General features: G+C 41.3%; 1 protein-coding gene and 3 non-coding genes across 5 annotated transcripts; all 4 read right to left on the reverse strand.

Moving 5' to 3' along the window:
• Positions 1-1,120: 1,120 nt before the first annotated feature.
• RABGGTB (Rab geranylgeranyltransferase subunit beta) lies at positions 1,121-9,174 on the reverse strand. 2 transcript variants are annotated; one of them, XR_016237268.1, is made up of 9 exons: positions 8,938-9,072; positions 7,808-7,915; positions 6,587-6,784; positions 5,062-5,167; positions 4,255-4,307; positions 3,773-3,883; positions 3,008-3,117; positions 1,902-2,051; positions 1,121-1,592 (listed from the first exon to the last, which is right to left on the reverse strand). XR_016237268.1 is itself a non-coding variant. In XM_008265050.5 (9 exons), exons 1-9 carry the CDS (start codon positions 8,938-8,940, stop codon positions 1,452-1,454), a joined length of 996 nt encoding a protein of 331 aa, XP_008263272.1. In that variant the 5' UTR covers positions 8,941-9,174; the 3' UTR covers positions 1,121-1,451. The 2 variants fall into 2 exon arrangements, 1 of the variants encoding a protein (XP_008263272.1); XM_008265050.5 differs by having other exon boundaries at positions 3,008-3,133; positions 8,938-9,174.
• Positions 6,385-6,455, reverse strand: LOC127493836 (small nucleolar RNA SNORD45). The gene has a single exon (XR_007924374.1). It is a non-coding gene; the product is annotated as a small nucleolar RNA SNORD45 (small nucleolar RNA).
• On the reverse strand, positions 7,473-7,556 carry LOC127493834 (small nucleolar RNA SNORD45). Its single transcript, XR_007924372.1, has one exon. It is a non-coding gene; the product is annotated as a small nucleolar RNA SNORD45 (small nucleolar RNA).
• On the reverse strand, positions 8,092-8,170 carry LOC127493835 (small nucleolar RNA SNORD45). Its single transcript, XR_007924373.1, has one exon. It is a non-coding gene; the product is annotated as a small nucleolar RNA SNORD45 (small nucleolar RNA).
• Positions 9,175-19,669: the final 10,495 nt, after the last annotated feature.

The raw sequence follows: 19,669 nt of genomic DNA on the forward strand, positions 1-19,669 counted from the left end.
GTATCAACTTTAAGGGATATTAAAACTGAACCACAACCCAGGTGAAGCCATGTATCCACAATATAGTTCACCTACCACCCATTGACCACAGACCTAAACTACTTTTAAAACTTTACTTGGGGTCCAGCACTGTAGCATGATAGGCAAGACAGCTGCCTGCAGGAAGAGCAACCCATGGAGTCTCGGCCGTGGCCTGGGAGGGCAGCACATTACCCGCAGTCCTGGGCCCCCGCAACTGCATCTGGGTACCTGGAAGAAGCTCCTGGCTTCTGAAGGATCGCGCAGCTCCAACAGTTGTGGCAATCTGGGGAGTAAGACTGCAGGTGGAAGACCTCTGCCTCTCAGATAAAAATCTTTGGGGGAGGGGGGGACACAACAACTTGGAAGGCAATTATTTTAGAGGCCCAAATGGCCCCAACTTTCCTGGCTGAAGAAGGGGCTTCTTCTGGGTCTCCCACACTGTGCATGGGCCAGAGCACTCATTCCCCCATTGCTCTCCCAGGTGCATTAACGGGGAGCTGGATCAGAAGCTGAGCAGCCAGTACTCCCAACTGGTGCCCATAACGGATGCCACTGTCAAAGGCAGCTTTACCTTCAATGCCAATGTGGGAAGGCTCCCTTAGTGATAAACACAGGGTGTTACTGCACCCTCAATAAAGATGTTCACAAAACACTTTTCATCATTTGTTCTAAAAAGTATCACCTATCAGTTCATTTCCCAAACACAAGCTTTAACTGGGCAATTTTGACAAAGTGCTAAACAAAAAGTACTCCAAACTGCAACCAATTAAGATAGTGAGCAAATTCAGCCCTTAGTCTGTAAACGCCCCCTAAACTAAAAAAAAATATGTATCTTCTACGTGGTTATTTTTATTTGAAAGGCTTGAGTGACAGAATACTTCCATCTGCTGGTTTAATCTCCCAAATGCATACAGAAGCCCAGAGAGCTGGGGCAGGCCAGATACAGGAGCCAAGAACTTCAATCGCATCTCACAGTGGCAGGAACTCAAGCATTTGAGCCATCATTTGATGCCTCTCATCATGCACATTAGCAGGAGACTGGATTGGAAGTGGAGTAGCTGGTTTTCAACCAGGCATTCAGATATATAAGATGCAGGAATCTCAACAACACCCCTGTGCATATTTATTTATATATGGGTTTATCTGTCATTTAAAATTCTTGCAGACACAAACCAATTTACAGCTGTTGTTCTACAAAACAAAAAGGGAATAAACAATGACATGGAGATGATACACTGAAGCAAAAACAAAAAACTGTACTTAGAGTAACAGCATTAACAAAACCTAAAGCTGAACATACAATGCAAAATCTATTTTACAGTATGTATAATTACATAATTTATTAAAATTAATTTAACACAATATACAAAATATTAACAGTAGTCAATGTTGGAATGGCAGCTACACTAAACAGCTTTTCCATCAGCCAACTAGCTCACTAATTCAGGCTGAACATTCACCCTGCGAAGCACTTCTTCAGGCATGCAAAAAACAGGATTAACAGGTTTTATCTGTTCTTCTCCCAGAAGGGACAATCCAGCAATTCCAAATAATGTATGAAAAGGATCCACCTAAAACAAAAATTCACAGATTACAAAATGAATGGTCTCCCCCAAAACCTTGCTTCAAAATATTTTATTTATACTGCAGCCAATTCCACTTTGTGTACAGGCTTTAACATTTTCAGAAATAAACTTAAACCTGCTTCAAAATATGACCTTTATCATATAATATTTACTAACTTGTTTAATAGGCAAGGAGATTTTTTCTGACACTATTCAGTAAAGTACACTGCTTTGATGTTACATGCCTGGAAATGCCTACATCAATGAAAGTAATGCAACACTAAAAAGATATATAAACATTAGAAATATACTTGCCATATCTCCTGGCCTGTCTGCAAATCCCCCCGTTTCTTCATCTTGACATGCTAAGATGAAACTCCGCAGTTTCTCTCTATCAATCCAATGAAGTCTTCCGATAATCTTTAGAGAAGCCAACACCCACCATGAATAGCACACATCTGGTAACTAGGAGTAGGGGAAAGCAACAAATAACTACTAGTATTAATTCTGTTCTTAAGTCATTAGTAACAATTTAAAGTGAAGTCTCATCTAAGCAATCTGATATTCAAACGGTGAGAAGTAACAAAAAACATTAAAATATGTTTGCAATGTTTGCTTATAATTAAAAGATAACCAGTGGGAAAGAGAAAACTAACTCCAATTCATAAGTACCCATTCTAAATGTTTCAGGGTTCCGTGACAAGTATATATCTACATTTCTAACTGCATCAATAAATTCCTAACTCAGCCCATTAACCAAGAAGCTGATGAGAGGTTCATGAAATCTCTTGAGGGGGCTGCAGTAGGTAAAGCCACCACCTGCAGAGCCAGATTCCCATTGGGTGCTGGGACTCTCCACTTCTGATCCACTCTCCCATGGTCTGAGAGAGCAGTGGGAAGATGGCCAAAGTCCTTGGGCCCCTGCACCCCCGTGGGAGACCAGGAAGAAGCTCCTGGCTTTGGATGGGCTCAGCTCCAGCTGTTGTGGCAAGCTGGGGAGTGAACCAGACAGAAGGCCTCCCTCCCTCCCTCCCTGCAACTCTGCAGATGGAAGACTTGCTCCCTCTGCCTCTCAAATAAATCTTTATAAAAGTCATCAAAAAATTAAAAAAAAAGAAATCCCTGAGAATGTTACAATAATCTACATACAACATTTTCCAATGCTTTCCAACTAGGCACCAATTTGCCTTAATATCATCTAAAGCCTGGCTCCCCAAATTTCTTACGCATGATTCAGGGGCACACTAAGTGTATCCAAGAGCAGAAGCGTTTCAATCTTTTGGATTCTACTTTTGCCACTGGCAGGCTTTTTGAGATATTATAATGGAAGAAATGATAAGTTGAAAAGTTACAATAGGAGGAAGGACAAGGACTTCCTCATTACTACGAAGTGGCATTGATTCAAGCTTATGAAATAATACCTTCTCTGGTCTTCCATTAAGTCCACCTGAAGGCAACTGTCGTTCACAAAGCCACCAACCAAGTAAATCAGAATTTACTTGATGCAGCTGACTAGTAATAGCCAGGAATCCTGTGCAACAATAGATCTAAAATTACAGACATAAAGTACATGTGTATAATAATGTGACAGTAAAATAATGACAAAATCCAACTATTCAAATTATTAAAACATTTTTATCACTTTTGCCTTCTGATCTGATGATTCAACATTTCTAATTTTAAATAATTGCAAAAATCCAAGTATACTACTAAAATACATGTCATGGCATGTCTCTTATGAGACCTACAGATAAGGTTAAGTATAGTGTAAGTATACTGCACAAAGGGATGCTACATATGATGGGAGATTTTATACTACTCAGACCAATGAAAAACTTAGTCTTAAGTTGACCACAGGTATTACAATTGTGGAATGCAAAGTCATGCATAAGGGAGCAACCACAAAAAGTACTCTGGCACAAGCAATGAGCTGCCCGTTTGGCTCATGGTAGGTAGAAATGTTTTCAACTGCATAGTTAAAAATTGAATATATTTCGGTTCAACTGCTTGGGCCAGAGAGATCTACTAACAGAATGGTACATAATGCAAAATATTGTGGAAAAGCTTTCCGTAATTCTTAACATCCAATGTTACACTCCAATGATATTACACTTAACACATTTCCCTGTCATCACAATGGTAAATCCTTCAAAATTGATACTAAAATTTAATCTGAATTAAGTTACCTGCCCAGCATGAGATTCAGAACCCGGTCTGCAACCAAACCCACCATCAAAGTTCATGCAAGATAAAACAAATTCGATGGCTTTTTCCACATCAATTGCATCAAGCTTCCCCTATAAACAAAGAAATATGCCTGTTAAATTTCAAAAGTCCTCATGGATGCTTCATCATTTCAATATTCAAAGCTTGGGGCAAGCACTGTGGTGCAGCAGGCTGGGCCACACTTGGGATGGCCACCCATCTGTTCATATCCCAAGTCAAAGTGTGTGAATAGAGGATTCTCAGTTATTATTTCCAATCCAGCTTTCTGTGAAGTGCACCCAGCAGTGATGGCTCATGTATTTGGGATCCCTGCCACCGAATGGAAGACCATGCATGGCTCTGACCTAGCCCAGTCCCTGGCTCTTGTGGACAATTGGGAGTGAACCTCTGTGTGTCACTCTGCCTTCCAAATAAACAAACCTTAAGTATTTTCAAAGCTTACCAACAGAGCTAACGTTGCCACCGCACAGAAAGAGAATCTTGTATCAATTTCTCCTAAAACAAAAAGGAATCAATCAAACCATTATCAGACTTCCTTCTGATATAGTACAAGTTACCTAAAAACAAAATCTGTACACCTACTAGCTTGAATTTCCAAGAGTTCAAGCTTAACATCAGGTAGTCAGAACTGCTTAAATCTGAAGTTCTAAGTCTAATAACTAAAAAACTACTCTGTCAAAAATAACAGCAAATTATCAATGTTGTTTATGGGGGTCCAGAAAGGGAAGGAAACATCTGAAAAAAAACTAGCTAATTTCAAAAAAATAAAATAAAACTTACCCTTATTTAATAAAAAGTAGATTTTCACATCCCATGAAGCAGCTGGTCTTTCTGGCCTGCACTGTGTTTAGCCCTAAAACACAGATTATCTACATTTATCAAATAAAAATCCTATTCCCTCCCTCCACACAAATATTCAGTAAGTTTGTAAAGTTTTTTTAGAAGTATTTTTCCCTTTCCAGCAAGTACTTTTTAAAAACTTTACAAAACCACCAAATATTGGGGGAAAAAAATTTCACCTACCTTATCTTTTAGACTGGCCCCCTCTGTTCCAGTGCTCCTGTATGCTGTTATAACTACCACAGTGCATGCTGGAACTTCCAGCAGACCATTAACTCCAATTAGACCAGCTGCTTCGTGGGACCTGAAAAAATGAAATACTTAAAAAAAAATCTACAAACTGGCTCTAAGCGAAGTGAGGACATTTTAATATTGGTATTTGGGAAGCATGGACTAAATATGACATTACCCCAAATGTCTCCAGCAAATGAACCATCTTCTTTCTGTAGACTTTGGACATATTCCACAACTTTATTCACGTCAATAACATTAATACTATCATACAGAGTAAGAATCTGCAACAAAGAAACATTAAGTTAATGCCCTCTGTTCTGATGCCCTCTCCTCAACTATCTTTGAAGTTATAAAGCATGTCTGAGTGTATACCGAAAACTTTCCCCCAATATACAATCTTGTTAGTCAACAAAATTGAGACACTAACCAAAAAGCAATTATTTTTCCACGTATAAACTACAATGCAGCATCCCAAAATACTCAAATATACTGTATGTAAAAGTACTTATTTACATACAGAAATAGTTGGGCCAGCCGGAGGCCAAGAGCTTCTTTCTGGTTTCCCACGTGGTACAGGGGCCCAAGTTCTTGGGGCTGTATTTTGCTGCTTTATCAAGTGCATTAGCAGGGAGGTTGACAGGAAGTGGAGCAGCCAAGACTCAAACCAACACCTATATGGCATGCTGGAGGCTTTAGCTACTATGGTACAACAATGCCCCCCCCCAAAATAGTATTTTAAGTTGTTGTGGTGCATTGAGCTAAGCTGTGCCTCCTGTATCAGAGCACCTGGGAAGGCAGAGAGTCCTTGGGAATCTGCCAACAATGTGGGAGACCCATATAAACTCCAGGCTCCTGGCTTTGGCCTGGTCCAGCCCTGGCCATCTGAGGAATAAGCAGCAGATGAAAGGTAGGTCTCTCTCCTTCAAATAAACAATTCAAAATAAATAGAAATTTTTTTTCAATGAGTCTTTAAGTCATATGGGTTGGCATTAAGTATTGAGGCAATGAACTAACCTGCCACTTTGTTTGCGTGCACCCTATCTAGGAGTGCTAGGTCAAGTTTCAGCTACTCTGCCTCCAACACAGACCTGGATGGCGTTTTTCCTGGGCGCTGGGCCCAGCCCTTACTATTGTGGCCATTTGTATTGGCCTTCAGCAGAATGAAGACCTGTCATTCCAACTTAAGGAAAAAAAAAACAGGGCTGGTGATGTGGCACTTTTGGGTGCTAGTTCCTGTCCTGGTTGTTCCACTTCTGATCCAGCTCCCTCCTAACACACCTGGGAAAGCAGCAGGGGATGGCCTAAGTGCCTGGGCCCATGCACCCATGTGGGAGAAGCTCATGGCTCTGGACATGCCCAGATCTGGTCATTATGGCCATTTGGGGAGTGGACCAGCAGATAATTTCTTTCCTTTTCCAATCAATAAATAAATCTAAAAACTCCACTTAAATATCTTTCAAATGCTTACATATATTAAGCACAGAATTTTTAATCCTCCAAGGTCTCAGTGTAATTTTATAATTCACATCAATGGTGATTCAGCTAATACATGCCATTCCATCATTGACCTTGTAGGACAGACTCCACTTGTACATGGAACTTTACAGTATCAGTTTTTCATCTTCCTGATAAAGTTTCAACTCCTGGCTTTCATTTAAGAGCATTTACTATTAAGCAATTGAAACTTTTAAGTTATTTACCTGGACAGCACTAAGAGTATACAAAAGGTGAGGGTCATGTCCAATACTTGCACTTATTCCACCACACTCATGTTGGCATGACTTAATAAATGTCAGAATTTCTTCTCTATTCATGCGATGAAGTTGTCCCATGAGATCCATTACTGTCAGACCCCAATAGATGCCACTCATCCTCAAGTACTCGGACATACAGTATTCCTAAAATACATAATTTTTTAACTTTGTCAGTTTGAATTGATGATTTAAGTGGTGAAATGCATAAAGCAAATTCATAGGCATATCACTGATTACTTCATGTGATCATAACAGTATCACTAGTTAGCAATAAATTTAACATTAATTAGAAAAAACAATCACTTGTGAAGCATGATAAAAAAATTCATGTGGTTAATATCACTAAGAGTTTAGCTCTGCCCAAGCACCAACCAAAAGTAAGGTAAATTAGAAAATTCATCTGCTTATTTTCTCATAGTGTTCAGGTAAGTATTCATTCTTTTAATATATGGACTTTGCACCACACCTATTATGCATTTTGTAATGACATTAACCAGTTGAAACTTGAAATTACCTAAGCATGGAAATCATAGCATGCACAGATGAAAATGAAGATTCTAGAAACAAATTTCTGTTTCAGTTATCAATGGATTATACTTGAGAAGTCTAAAACTTAAATTTGCTACCAATCCAAATTCAGCATTTAGAGAGTATAGAGTATGTTAAGTCAAAACTTCAACACCAGATGTCCTCCACAATCCAGGTAATCTAGCTGATCAGATACATTAAGGAAAAAAAAATACCCACTCCCAGCTCTATCTGTTCATTTTCCTAAGATTGTCCCAAGGGATACTGCTTTTCTTTTTCAAAAATATTCAGGTAAAACTTTTTCAAGGTCTCAGCGTAATTCTAGAGCTAAAGTGTTATTACACATCAGCATTAAATTCAGGTAATACATGCCAACACATCATTGACCTTAAAAGCTTCACCCAAACTACAACAGAAACCTGTATCATGCCTCAAAATCCTAACCCACTTTGTCTGGCGTTGCTAAGTACCATTTTGGTTCTGATATACCTCCCCAATCTCACATATCCACGATGCACTTAATCTGGAGGGCACATCTTCAGTTGTATACAATTGTAACAAACAGGACATAAAACACTGCCCTACTGCTTGTGCCTAACAGACCTCTTTAAAAACTTTCCCACATAAAATCATACATACGTAATCATCTTTCTTTGAGCCATAGGATGCAATATAATCAGCGTGTTTCTCCAATAATAGGGAGTTGGGAGCATCTGGTTTGATAACAACATCCTTCTGAGGTGTACCCTTGCAAAACAAAACAAGAGTTACCTTATCAATGTTTACTTTGTTCTCAAAGTGTACATTCAATCTACTTTTTTACTTTCATTTCATCCTGTCACAGGAAAATTCAATTGCACGTGAGTGACCAAAAAGAATGTAAAGCATTATAGTTCTCATTCAGTCAAGGGTCAGGTATTTTTCAGGTCTCAGAGTAATTCTAGAGCTAAAGTAGTAATAATCAACTTTAAATTCAGAATACATGCCAGCTCATCATTGACCTGAAAAAAAAGGACCACTTGCATTTGTTGCTGCTTACCATTCACTTTTAAGAGCTAAATAAAACAAACACCATAGGTTATCAAAAACATGTCGCAAATTTCAATTCCTGCTGAACCTAATTCAGGTTTTCGAAGAACCTTCCACACCACCAAAATTACTCAAATTTTCAAGGAAGGAGTCTTTCCAACTCCATCTTCTCCACCCTCAATCGCAGTGTCTGGGTTTCCAACCAGTCCCCAGGTAATGAGGACACTGCTCTAGTTCTCGTCTACCTCTTCCTAACTCCGCAATGGAGTTACTCTAAGTAGGTCACGACGATTCCTCAAAGTGATTATGTAGCGAATTCCCTGATTCCATTTAAAGATGGAGGTCTCCAAGCGAGACCACACTACGAATCTTAACTATTTCGGGAATCCTAAAAAATAAATTTATAAATAACACGTATTCGTTAAGGACAAAAAGCCAACAAGCAGTTCTGGCTTTTAAAGTAATTATGAAATCAGGTCGCTTAATCTAGTGAGGCCTGCGAGACAGGCGGAAGCCTGGACAAAATTAGAAGCGGCGACTGTGCCCGCGAGGTCTGCAGCAATGCTGAGTAACACTTCAGCCCAAGTCTTCCAGAAAACTTCAAAGGCCAGAGTCTTAAATCAACCATCCTGCAACACTCGGTGGACAACCACATCGTAACTACAGGGCTCTACGCTACCTCACTCTGTCTCCTTACGACCCAACCACACAGTACCAAAAAGCTGAGACCCATCACTCACCATGTCTAGGAGCGAAAAGAAAGAAAAGTCCGCTGTCCCGGGAGACTTAAACGGCGTGCGCCTGCGCAGATGCGCTCCTAAGGCCCCCTCCGCCACCTGACATAGCTGGCCACAGTCCTGCCTGAAGGACGCAGCCACTCCGTGTCCTAGGACCCCACCGGATGTTCGTAGCTGTCCTCGCCGCCTGTTAGGAAAGGTCGCGGCGCTGGTTTGCGGCTACCGAGTTTACACCAATGTCTGAAACGCAATGTGAGTTGCGTTTAAGAAATTATTTGTTCTTGGGGTCGTTTGTGATTTAAATATCTGAAAGGACTGTTACTGGAATGCCTGCTTGCACATGGAAAGTGTTTGGTGAATTTATTTTGAATACATGTTAATAAATTGTTCAAGTTCCATTCCTGTTTGCCTTAACCATTCCAGGACCCGCCCCGGAATTACTTAGAAAAACACACAAACCCACATACCTGGTTAGGAGTTTTCCACAAAATTTAATTTGCTAGGTGAGTTACAGCTATTTTCATTTGTGAATTCTTTACACTTAGAGTACCCATTACAAAATATGGGCACCGTGTCCCCTAACAATGGTAAGTTTGGAAAGGGGTTGCTCACATACTGACAAGTGGGCTCTCCGTAATTGAGGGGCCAAGTCCAGGGCGCAGCGGTGGTAGGTTACATTCTTTCTCGCTGTAATTATGTTGATTTTGCATTTATAGCCCCAGGGCTACTATACTAAATGGATGTGAGTTCAGAATTATTATCTAGTTTTGGTGAGTTGAGCCTTTCATCATTTTAAAAAATATTTTTTAAAAATTTTATTTTTATTTGAAATGCAGAAACAGGGAGACAGATATACCATCTGCTTGTTCACTTCCCCAAATTGTCTGCTATAACCCAGAATAGACCAGGCTGAAGCCCAGAACTGGGAATCAGTCCAGGTGTCCCACATGGGTGGCAGAAGGGATTACCAGCTGTCTTTCAGGCTGTGGGTTACCAGGAAGGTGGAATTGGTAGCAGAGTTGGGACTCTTGAACCCAGGCACTCAAATATGGAATAGGGGCATCGCAAGCAACTTCTTAACTGTTGGACCACACATCCACCTCAAGCCTTTAATCATTAAGTGAAGATAAATCTCCAGCCCCAATAATGGCAATTTATTTTTTAAGATCTGCTTTATTATAATCTACTTTTTTAAATAGTAATTTCCCTAGCTTTCTTTTGATTAATAGTTATCTCTAAGAGAGGGTTTTGTTTTGTTTTGTTTTGTTTTTTAAGATTTTATTTGAAAGGCAGAGTGACAGAGAAGGATGGATGAAGAAGAGATCTTCCATCTGCTGGTTTGCTGCCCAAATAGCTGCAACTCCCAAGGCTGGGCCAGGCTGAAGCAAAGGAGCCTGGAACTCCTATTTGGGTCTCCCACATGGGTGGCAGTGTCCCAAGTACTTGGGCTATCTTCCACTGCCTTCCAGGCACATTAACATGGAGCTGGATCCCAAGCAGAGCAGCAGGGGCTGGAATTGGTACTCCTGTGTTGCAGGCAGCAGCTTAAGCTGCTTTGCCACAACAATGGCCCCAAGAGGGATTTTTTTTCTTCAACATTTTACTTTAAACCTTTGTGTGCACTTAGATTTTGAGAGAATGATGGGCTGGCACTGTGGCGTAGAGGGTAAAGCCACCTCTTCCAGTGCCAGCATCCTATATGGGCGCTGGTTCTAGTCCCAGCTGCTCCACTTCTGATCCACGGATCTTCTATGGCCTGGGAAAGCAGTAGAAGATGGCCCAAGTCCTTGGGCCCCTGCACCCATGTGGGAGACCTGGAAGAAGCTCCTGCCTCCTGGCTTTGGATCGCACAGCTCCAGCCGTTGTGGCCAACAGGGAAGTGAACCAGCAGTTGGAAGACTTCTTTCTCTCTGCCTCTCCTCTCTATGTAACTCTTTCAAATGAATAAATACATGTAAAAAAAAAAAAAAAAAGAATTATGGAAGCCTCATATTCAAATTCAGTAACATTCACATTGAGTCAATACAGGCTGAAGGATTGAAAAATATATTTCACTTTCTACTTCCTAGGTGCTTTCCACAAATATGTAATGGTTACTGAGAATGTGCCAATATTTTTGGTTTTAGGGGTACATTGATAACCAAAATAGAAATACACACAGAATATATTCTAACAATCTTATAATCACATTCTGCAATTCTATTTCTATGTATTAATCCAACAAATATATTCCCTTGGGTGTGAAGTGACTTATGTACAAGAATATTCATAACAGTCATTTTTATAATTTTACAAATATCTTAATTGGCCATCAGAAGTTTAAGTAGGAACATTCAGCCTAGCCGGTAAGATGCCCACTTTCCATGTCAGAGTGCTTGGATTCAATTCCTGGCATGGCTCCAGACCCCAGCTTCCGTCAAGGCAGACCCAGACAAGCAGTGGTTCTGGCCCCAGCCCATCCTCAGCCATTGCAGGCATTAGGGGAGAACCAACAAATGGGAACTCGCTCTCTCTCCAAAAAAAAAAAAAAAAAGTTAAAGAAAAAACCACTATCGTGGGATGGTATTGTGGTACATTGGGTTAAGCTGCCACTTGGATGCCTGCATCCCATATCAGAGTATCAATTTGGGTCTTAGCACTCCAATTCCAATCCAGCTCTCCTAATGTCCCTGGAAAACAGCAGATGATGGCTCAGGTACTTGAGTCCATGCCAACCATGTGTGAGACCAGCTTGGAGCTCCTAGCTCTAGGCTTCAGCTTGGCCCAACTCTGTTAGGGCAATTTAGGGAGTGAACCAGCAGATAAAGACCTCTCTCTCTTTCTGTCATTCCTTTCAGCCTTTTAAATAAATAAATCTTAAAAAAAAAAAAAAACTGTGATAATTCATTATGCAGCCATTAAAAAGAAAAGAGGGGCCTACACTGTGGCACAGCAGGTTAAACTGCTTCTGATAGTGCCGGTGTCCCATATGGGCGCCAGTTCAAGTCCTGCCTGCTACACTTCTGATTCAGTTCCCTGCTAATGGGCCTGGGAAAGCAAGAGGTGACCCAAATTCTTGGGCCCCTGCACCCAGGTGGGAGACCTGGATGAAACTCCTGGCTCCTGACTTTGGCCTGACCCAGCCCTGACTGATGGGGCTGTCTAGGGAGAGAACCTGTCTTTCCCTCTCTATAACTCTGAATTTCAAACAATTAAGTAAATCTTAAAAAAATGAGGAAATTAAATATAATGCAACAGAATAATCTTCAAAATATCATAAGTGAAAACAAGCACAAAAAATTATCAAAAAGTATAGATTGCTACTATTTGCATAGGGAACAAAAGGAAAATATATGTCTTGAATTGCTAAAAGCATTTGCCTGCAAGGAGACGAGATGGTCAGGAGATAGGATAATAAGAATAGCTTGCTTTTCACTAAACATTCTGGTATTCTGGAAATGTGGAAAAAGTTCTTACTGGCTAATGTCATAAAGCATATGGCTATTCAGATTTTTGAGACATTAAGTATTTAAAAAATGTGCATTATAGAATTAATGTAGTAAATAAGTCGCTTCTGAAGCAGCAAATGTAGAAGAAGCATATTATGTGCTTCATATTCCATTTTTAAAATTGTGTTTCTTTCTATATATTTTATGTGTCTCTGATTTCTTTACCACTCTATATTTATTTTTAAGATTTTGTTCTTCTGTTGCTTTCTCAGCCACATTAGCAGGGAACTGGATTAGAAGTGGAATACCTGGGACTCAAACTGGCTTCTTAGGGAATGCTTACCTTGCAGGTAGCAGCTTAACCTGCAGGCCCCTCCACCCTAGTTCTAATTCAGTACAAGCAAATGAAATTTTGTCTAAAGTCCTGAAATTACAACTCTTCATAACTAAGTAGTTAACAATAATAAAAGGAACCCTAGATAGGTAAAATGCAAGGAGTAGAATCAGAGAGCCATTTAAAACAAACTTTTATGTAAAATTGGAGATTAAAGAAGCATTTTTTTAAAAAGCTGTGTTTGGGGGCTGGCACTGTGGTATGGTGGGTAAGTGCTGGAATCCCATATGGGCAGTGGTTCAAGACCTGGCTGCTCTACTTCTCATCCAGCCCTCTGCTAATGTGTCTAGGAAAGCAGCAGAGGGTGGCTCAAGTGCTTTGGCCCTTGCAACTATTTGGGAGACTTGGAGGGAGTTCCTGTCTCCTGGCTTTGGCCTGGCTCAGCCCTGGCCATTGTGGCCATTTTGGGAGTGAACCAGCCAATAGAAGATTTTCTCTCTCTCCCCCTCCCTCCCTCCCTCCCTCTGTGTAACTCCACCTTTCAAATAAACAAAATACATCTTAAAAAAATTGTGTACTTTAATTATGAACTACAAGAAAGACCTTGAAAGCCACTTTTTACAAAAGAAATATTTGAAGTTTTAAGGTTTAAAGTGGTTGATAGAAGTTTGTTTTAATAATAGATTGGTTCGGGGGCCGGCGCTATGGCACAAGTGGGTTAATGCCCTGGCCTGAAGTGCCAGCATCCAATATGGGCGCCAGTTACATGGGGTGCCAGTTTGAGACCCGGCTGCTCCACTTCCGATCCAGGTCTCTCCTATGGCCTGGGAAAACAGTAGAAGATGGTCCAAGTCCTTGGGCCCCTGAACCCGCGAGGGAGACCCAGAAGAAGCTCCTGACTCCTAGATCAGCGCAGCTCCAGCCGTTGTGGCCATTTGGGGAGTGAACCAGTGGATGGAAAACCTCTCTCTCTCTGCCTCTCCTTCTCTCTGTGTGTAACTCCAATTTTCAAAATAAGTAAATCTTTAAAAAGATAATAATAATAGATTGGTTCCCTCTTGATTAGAGTTATTTAAAAATCGGTATGTTCATTTTACATTGCATGCATCATGATTTTATCATTTTGAAGGTTATGCTTTACCAGCTTTGAGGTCACAGATACCCAAATGGACTCACAGAGTCAAGTAAAGTATATTGCTTGAAAATAACACCTTAAGGGGCCTGCACTGTGGCATGGTGGGTGAAGCCGCCGCCTGTAGTGCTGGCATCCCATGTGGGCGCCGGTTCGAGACCCAGTCGCTCCGCTTCCAATCCATCTCTCTGCTATGGCCTGGGACGGCAGTAGAAGATGGCACAAGTCCTTGGGCCCCTAAACCCACGTGGGAGACCGGAGGAAGCTCTTGGCTCCTGGCTTCGGATTGGCACAGCTCCAGCCATTGCAGCCAACTGGGGAGTGAGCCAATGGATGGAGGATCTCTCTCTCTCTCTCTCTCTCTCTCTCTCTCTCTCTCTCTGCCTTTCTCTGTGTAACTCTTTCAAATAAATAAATAAACCCTTAAAAAAGAAAACACCTTGGGTTGAGGCACATCTTTTTTTGGCTCTCAAAGTGACCCCCAAATAATAGTAGGGCTTTAACTTTTTTTTTTTAAACTATATTTATGTAGGATTTTCCCTCCCTACTGATTTTTGTGTTTGTTTTTGGTTGCAGATTCAAGCATGGTCCATAAATTAGTCACTTTTTAATCAATGAAATATGGTATGCTATTTCTGAAGTGGCAGCAGTGATTGAGACTGCTTGTTCCATTTGATGATCTCTGTCAGTGTTAGGAATAATTTTTCTCTTGGAAGATAATAGAGAATCTGATGTGTTGGTCCATATAGTTATGAGTGTTAATAAATTAAGAACTTCTTACCTACTGAGAAGGAGAAAAGCTCTTGGAAATCTGAGCAGCTAAGTATATTTTTAGCCTGTGACTTAAGTTTTATATCTGAAACTCTGTGCCTGTAAATTTGTGATTGAGAAAGGCCTTGACTTCTCATTACATGTCCATGAAATGTTTTCAAACTTTTTAATAGGATAAGTTAATAAATTTATTAATTTATGTCATAACAAAGAACTCTGTTTAATGAGCTTGCTTCCTTGTTTTACTCATTAACCCCCTCACCAACAATGTGAGAGATTAATATTTTACCTTCTGTCTAGATAGTGGAGATATTCTGTCTTTTTTTTTTTTTTTTTTTTTTTTTTTTTTGACAGGCAGAGTGGTCTGTGAGAGAGAGACAGAGAGAAAGGTCTTCCTTTTTGCCATTGGTTCACCCTCCAATGGCCGCTGCGGCCGGTGTACTGCAGCCGGCACATCGCGCTGATCCGAAGCCAGGAGCCAGGTACTTCTCCTGGTCTCCCATGGGGTGCAGGGTCCAAGGACTTGGGCCATCCTCCACTGCACTCCCCGGCCATAGCAGAGGGCTGGCCTGGAAGAGGGGCAACCGGGACAGAATCTGGCGCCCTGACCAGGGCTAGAACCCGGTGTGCCGGCGCTGCAAGGTGGAGATTAGCCTATTGAGCCGCGGTGCCGGCCCAGATATTCTGTCTTACCAGACAGAATGCACAGGATGACTTTGTCATCCTGAGTTATTTTTAAAATTTTATTTATTCGAGAGGTAGAGAGGGAAAGACAGATAAAGTTCCCACATACTGGCTCATTCCCCAGATGTCCACAACTGCTCAGTGAAGCTGTGAACCAAGGACACAATCCAGGTCTCTCCCATGGGTGGCAGGAATGCAACTATTTGAACAGTCACTATTGCTTCCCAAAGTCTACACTGTCAGGAAGCTGGAGCCAGCAATCTAACTGAAGTACTATGATAAGGAATGCAGACATCCCAACTGCTAGGCCAAACATCTAACCCTAGCCATGAAGTATTTAAAAAAGACACAGAGGGAGAGACAGAGGAGAGAGAGAGAGAGAGAGAGAGAGAGAGAGAGAGAGAGAGAGAGAGACAAAGGAAGAAAGAAAAAGAAAGGCCTCATTTGAAAAATAGCTTAAGTTCCTTATATTATCCTATGCTGGATTTTTTTCATACTTTATTTATTTTAAAATATTTATTGTTCCTTTAATTAGGGACAGGCTGGGGGGGTGGGGGTGGGGTTGTGGTCCAGCAGGTTAGGCTGCTGCTCACAATGTCCCCATCCCTTATGGGAGTGTAGAATGCAGCCATGATGGATCAAGTTCTTGGGTCCCTGCCACCTATGTGGGAGACCCACATGGAGTTCCTGATTCCTGGCTTTGGCCTGGACCAGTCTCAGCTGTTCTGGGCATTAAGGGATTGAACCAGTGGGTGGAAGATCTCTGGGTCTCTCTCCCTCCCTCTCTGTGTTACTGTGCCTTTCAAATAAATAAATGAATCTTTAAAAAATAAAAAGGGACAAGAACCTTTAATATTAACTTAATCGAGTGATGTCTGACAGCTCTTTTGATTTCACCTTCCCACAGTCCAATGTTTAATTTAAACATTTGTATTAATTAAACATTTGTATTTTATACCTACAGTTCTCTTTGAAGTTTTCTGCAGGGCCTCTGAAAAATCACAAAAATGTGTTTATTTACTTTATGTAAAGAGGATGTCAGAAATAATTGACTTTATTTCATGTGCTCCATATTTCCTGTCAATGCTCTTGGAAAAGTTGGTAAATAAGAAAGAAGACTAACTTGGCCTTTCTTACTTTAAACTTGTATTGGTAGCGGCTGGTCCTGTGGCTTAGCAGGTTAAGCTGCTGCCTGTGGTGCGGGCAGGCATCCCAGTTGGGTGCCTGGCTGTTCCACTTCCTGTCCAGCTCCCTTCTAATGTGCCTGGGAAAGCAGCAGAAGATGGCCCAAGTGCTTGGGGTCCTGCACCCTCACCCATGTTGGGGACCCAAAAAAAGCCTCTAGCTCCTGGCTTCATCCTGGCTCAGCTCTGGCGATTGATTACAGCCATTTGGGGAGTGAAGCAGCAGATGGAAGATCTGTCTCTCCTCTTTCTAACTCTGCCTTTCAAATAAAATAAATAAATCTTTTAAAAAATTTTTTATAGGTAAAATATTATTACTATAGGGGGCCAGCTCTGTGGTATAGAAGGTTAAGCCTCCGCCTGCAGGGCCAGCATCCCATATAGGCACTGCTTTGAGTTCTGGCTGCTCCATTTCCAATCCAGCTCCCTGCCAATGCTCCTAGGACAGCAGTGGAAGATGGCCCAAGTGCTTGGGCCCCTATACCCACTTGGGAGACCCAGGTGAAGCTCCTGGCTTTGGCCTGGCCCAGCCCCAGCCCCACCTGTTGCAGCCATTTGGAGAGTGAACCAACGAATGGGGGACCTCTCTCTGAATCTCCCTTTCTCTGTCTCTGGCTCTGCCTTTCAAATAAATAAAATAAATCTTTAAAAATTTATATTAATATGAATGTCTGAAATGTGCACTTATGAGAACATGTTGGAAATGTACTCTCATTTCCCTGAGAAGGAAACTGAAATTTTCTTCCCTGAGGAAAATTCTTCCCTGGGGAAGAAACTTAAATTCTTATGAAATAGTTTTGTACTGTGGTGAAATTGAGAACTTTACCCTCTATCCTGATACTGGATGAGGTAATTACGATAGTCCAGCCTTGGCCATCTCCAGATAGTTTCAGTTTAACCTTGATGCTTGCTTAAAGACTCTACTGTAAGCTAGAGGTCAAAGTTTGTATCTTTGAGGAGTGTGTGACAGCAAATTGTAGTTCATTTCTCTCTGTTTCAGAAGAGTGCTGACCACCTGCCAGCCTAACTGGCACCATTCTCCAGCCGTAACATTTAAATGTTATTACAAATCTTTCTGGCACAACACGTCTAAAGGGCTAAATCTTATAACAAAAGAATGTTTGTAACACAATTTTCTACCCTGTCTCCGTGTTGTTTGTAAGTACAAAATCTTGCCCTTCGTGCTGCCCTGCACAGAGCAGTCATTATTCTACTCCTGCCCAGAGTTCCTGACTGGCCTGTCTGGCATCCCATATGTAAGTCTCCCTAGTAAGATATCTTATTCTTATGTGGAGCTTCCTTCATTCTTCAGTCTCAGAATGTCTTGTTAGTTCAGACAAAAAATAGAAAAGGCCTCAGGGAAAGGATCAGATGCTTTAAGCTACTGATACATTGAACTACTGATAGACACTTCAAAGAACAGACTCAAGTACATGTTTCCAAGTAGATAAAAGTTAGACAACTTTCAAACTGTATCAGAGGACTGAGTCATCATTTCTTTGTTTCCTCTAGAACCAGGCTGCTCCATAATAGCACACGATCCAGCAGAACAATTACATAGGACTGAACTGATGAAGGAAATCTAATTATTGTATTTTGTCGATGAAATCTTCTCCTTTTATAGTATATGTAGAAGCCCATTTAAAATTCTTCTTAAGCTATCTCTGGATTTCTGTTGAGTGGACTTTGCATTTATAAACTGAGATTTTAAATGCTGTGTGATCCTAGACCCTCAGAATTCAGAAATATGTACTCAGCCTCCTTATATTTCCTGGAAATAGTCAATAGGAATCTGTATTTCTTTTTACCAGAATATAATTGAAAAAATTAACTGTGAAATCAGGACATGTCTAGAGTGACCTATTGGAAAATCTCGATCAGTTATGACAAGCTCATGATTAAAACACAAGTGGCTTTATATGTGAAGCAAATTCCTACAAAGCTGTCCCAGTAAAACTGGAGTAGTCCCTGGCTTAAACTGTTACAGTCTTACAGATGTAAGGAAGGGCATGGCTTGGCAGGCCAGGAACCTTAGCAAATTTTGAGGATGCTGAAGACAGATGGTCACCTAAATTCTTAGACACTGCAGGAATTTGTACTTAGTAGAGAGATTCTTGGGCTTGGTTCCTAGCTATGGGATAGCACATGATAGAGGCTTTTAAAAGTCCTATCTTAGGTTCCTTATGAAAATTTTGAGCCAAAATTTAATCCTATAACATTAGTAGTTCAGTACTTCATGGCTCTAGATTTGAAAGCAAATTTGAAGAGCCCTACACTCTAGCTGTACCTAGGTAAATAATCACAGGAAACAAACACAAACAAGGGTAAAGAGAGATCTTCCACTCCTGGTTCACTTGCACATGCACACAATAACCGGATCTTGGCCAGGCCAAAGCCAGGAGCCAGGAATTGCATCTGGGTGTCCCACATGGGTGGCAGGGACCCAAGTACTTGAGCATTAATCCACTGCCTTCCCAGGAGCATTGGCAGGAAGCTGGGTCAGAAGCAGAATGCTGGGACTTGAATTAGTACTCCATTATAGGATGCAAGCATGCCAAGGCAGCTTAACCCACTGCACCACAACACAAATCTCCTTTCAAGTATTTGATGGGCAGTGTATATCAGCTCTTAAAATTTTCACCCATGGACTGTATGAAGCCCAGAAAATCATTTGGTGTGGCCCTACCGGGGCAGCCACAGGTGGGACTTGAAATTTAAAAATCTAATCTATAGCAGGCTAATTTTTAAGTTGATAAATTTGTATGACCTCCAAATGATGTTATGAATATCTAAGTGGCCCCACCCCTGCTTTAGGGAGTCAAGGTTATATTAGATAGAGCCTTAATCCTACTTGACTGGTATCTTTTTTTTTTTTTTTTTTTTAATATTTATTTGAAAGAGTTAGAGGCAGAGGCAGAAAGAGAGAGATCCTCTATCTGCTAGTCCACTCCCTAAATAGCCACAATAGCTGGAACTACGCTGATTTGAAGTCAGCAGCCAGGAGCCAGGAGCCTCTTCTAGGTCTCCCATGCAGGTGCAGTGGTCCAAGTACCTGGGCCATCCTCCATGGCTTCCCCAGCAGAGAGCTGGATCAGAAGTGGAGCAGCCGGGCCTTGAACCGGCACCTATACGGGACACTTGAACTACAGAAGGCTCCCCGCCAACACACACCACAGCATCAGCCCTATTACTGGCATTTAAG

Source organism: Oryctolagus cuniculus, chromosome 7, assembly GCF_051225735.1.
Source record: "Oryctolagus cuniculus isolate XC-2025 breed Fujian yellow rabbit chromosome 7, ASM5122573v1, whole genome shotgun sequence".
Taxonomy (NCBI): Eukaryota; Metazoa; Chordata; class Mammalia; order Lagomorpha; family Leporidae; genus Oryctolagus; species Oryctolagus cuniculus.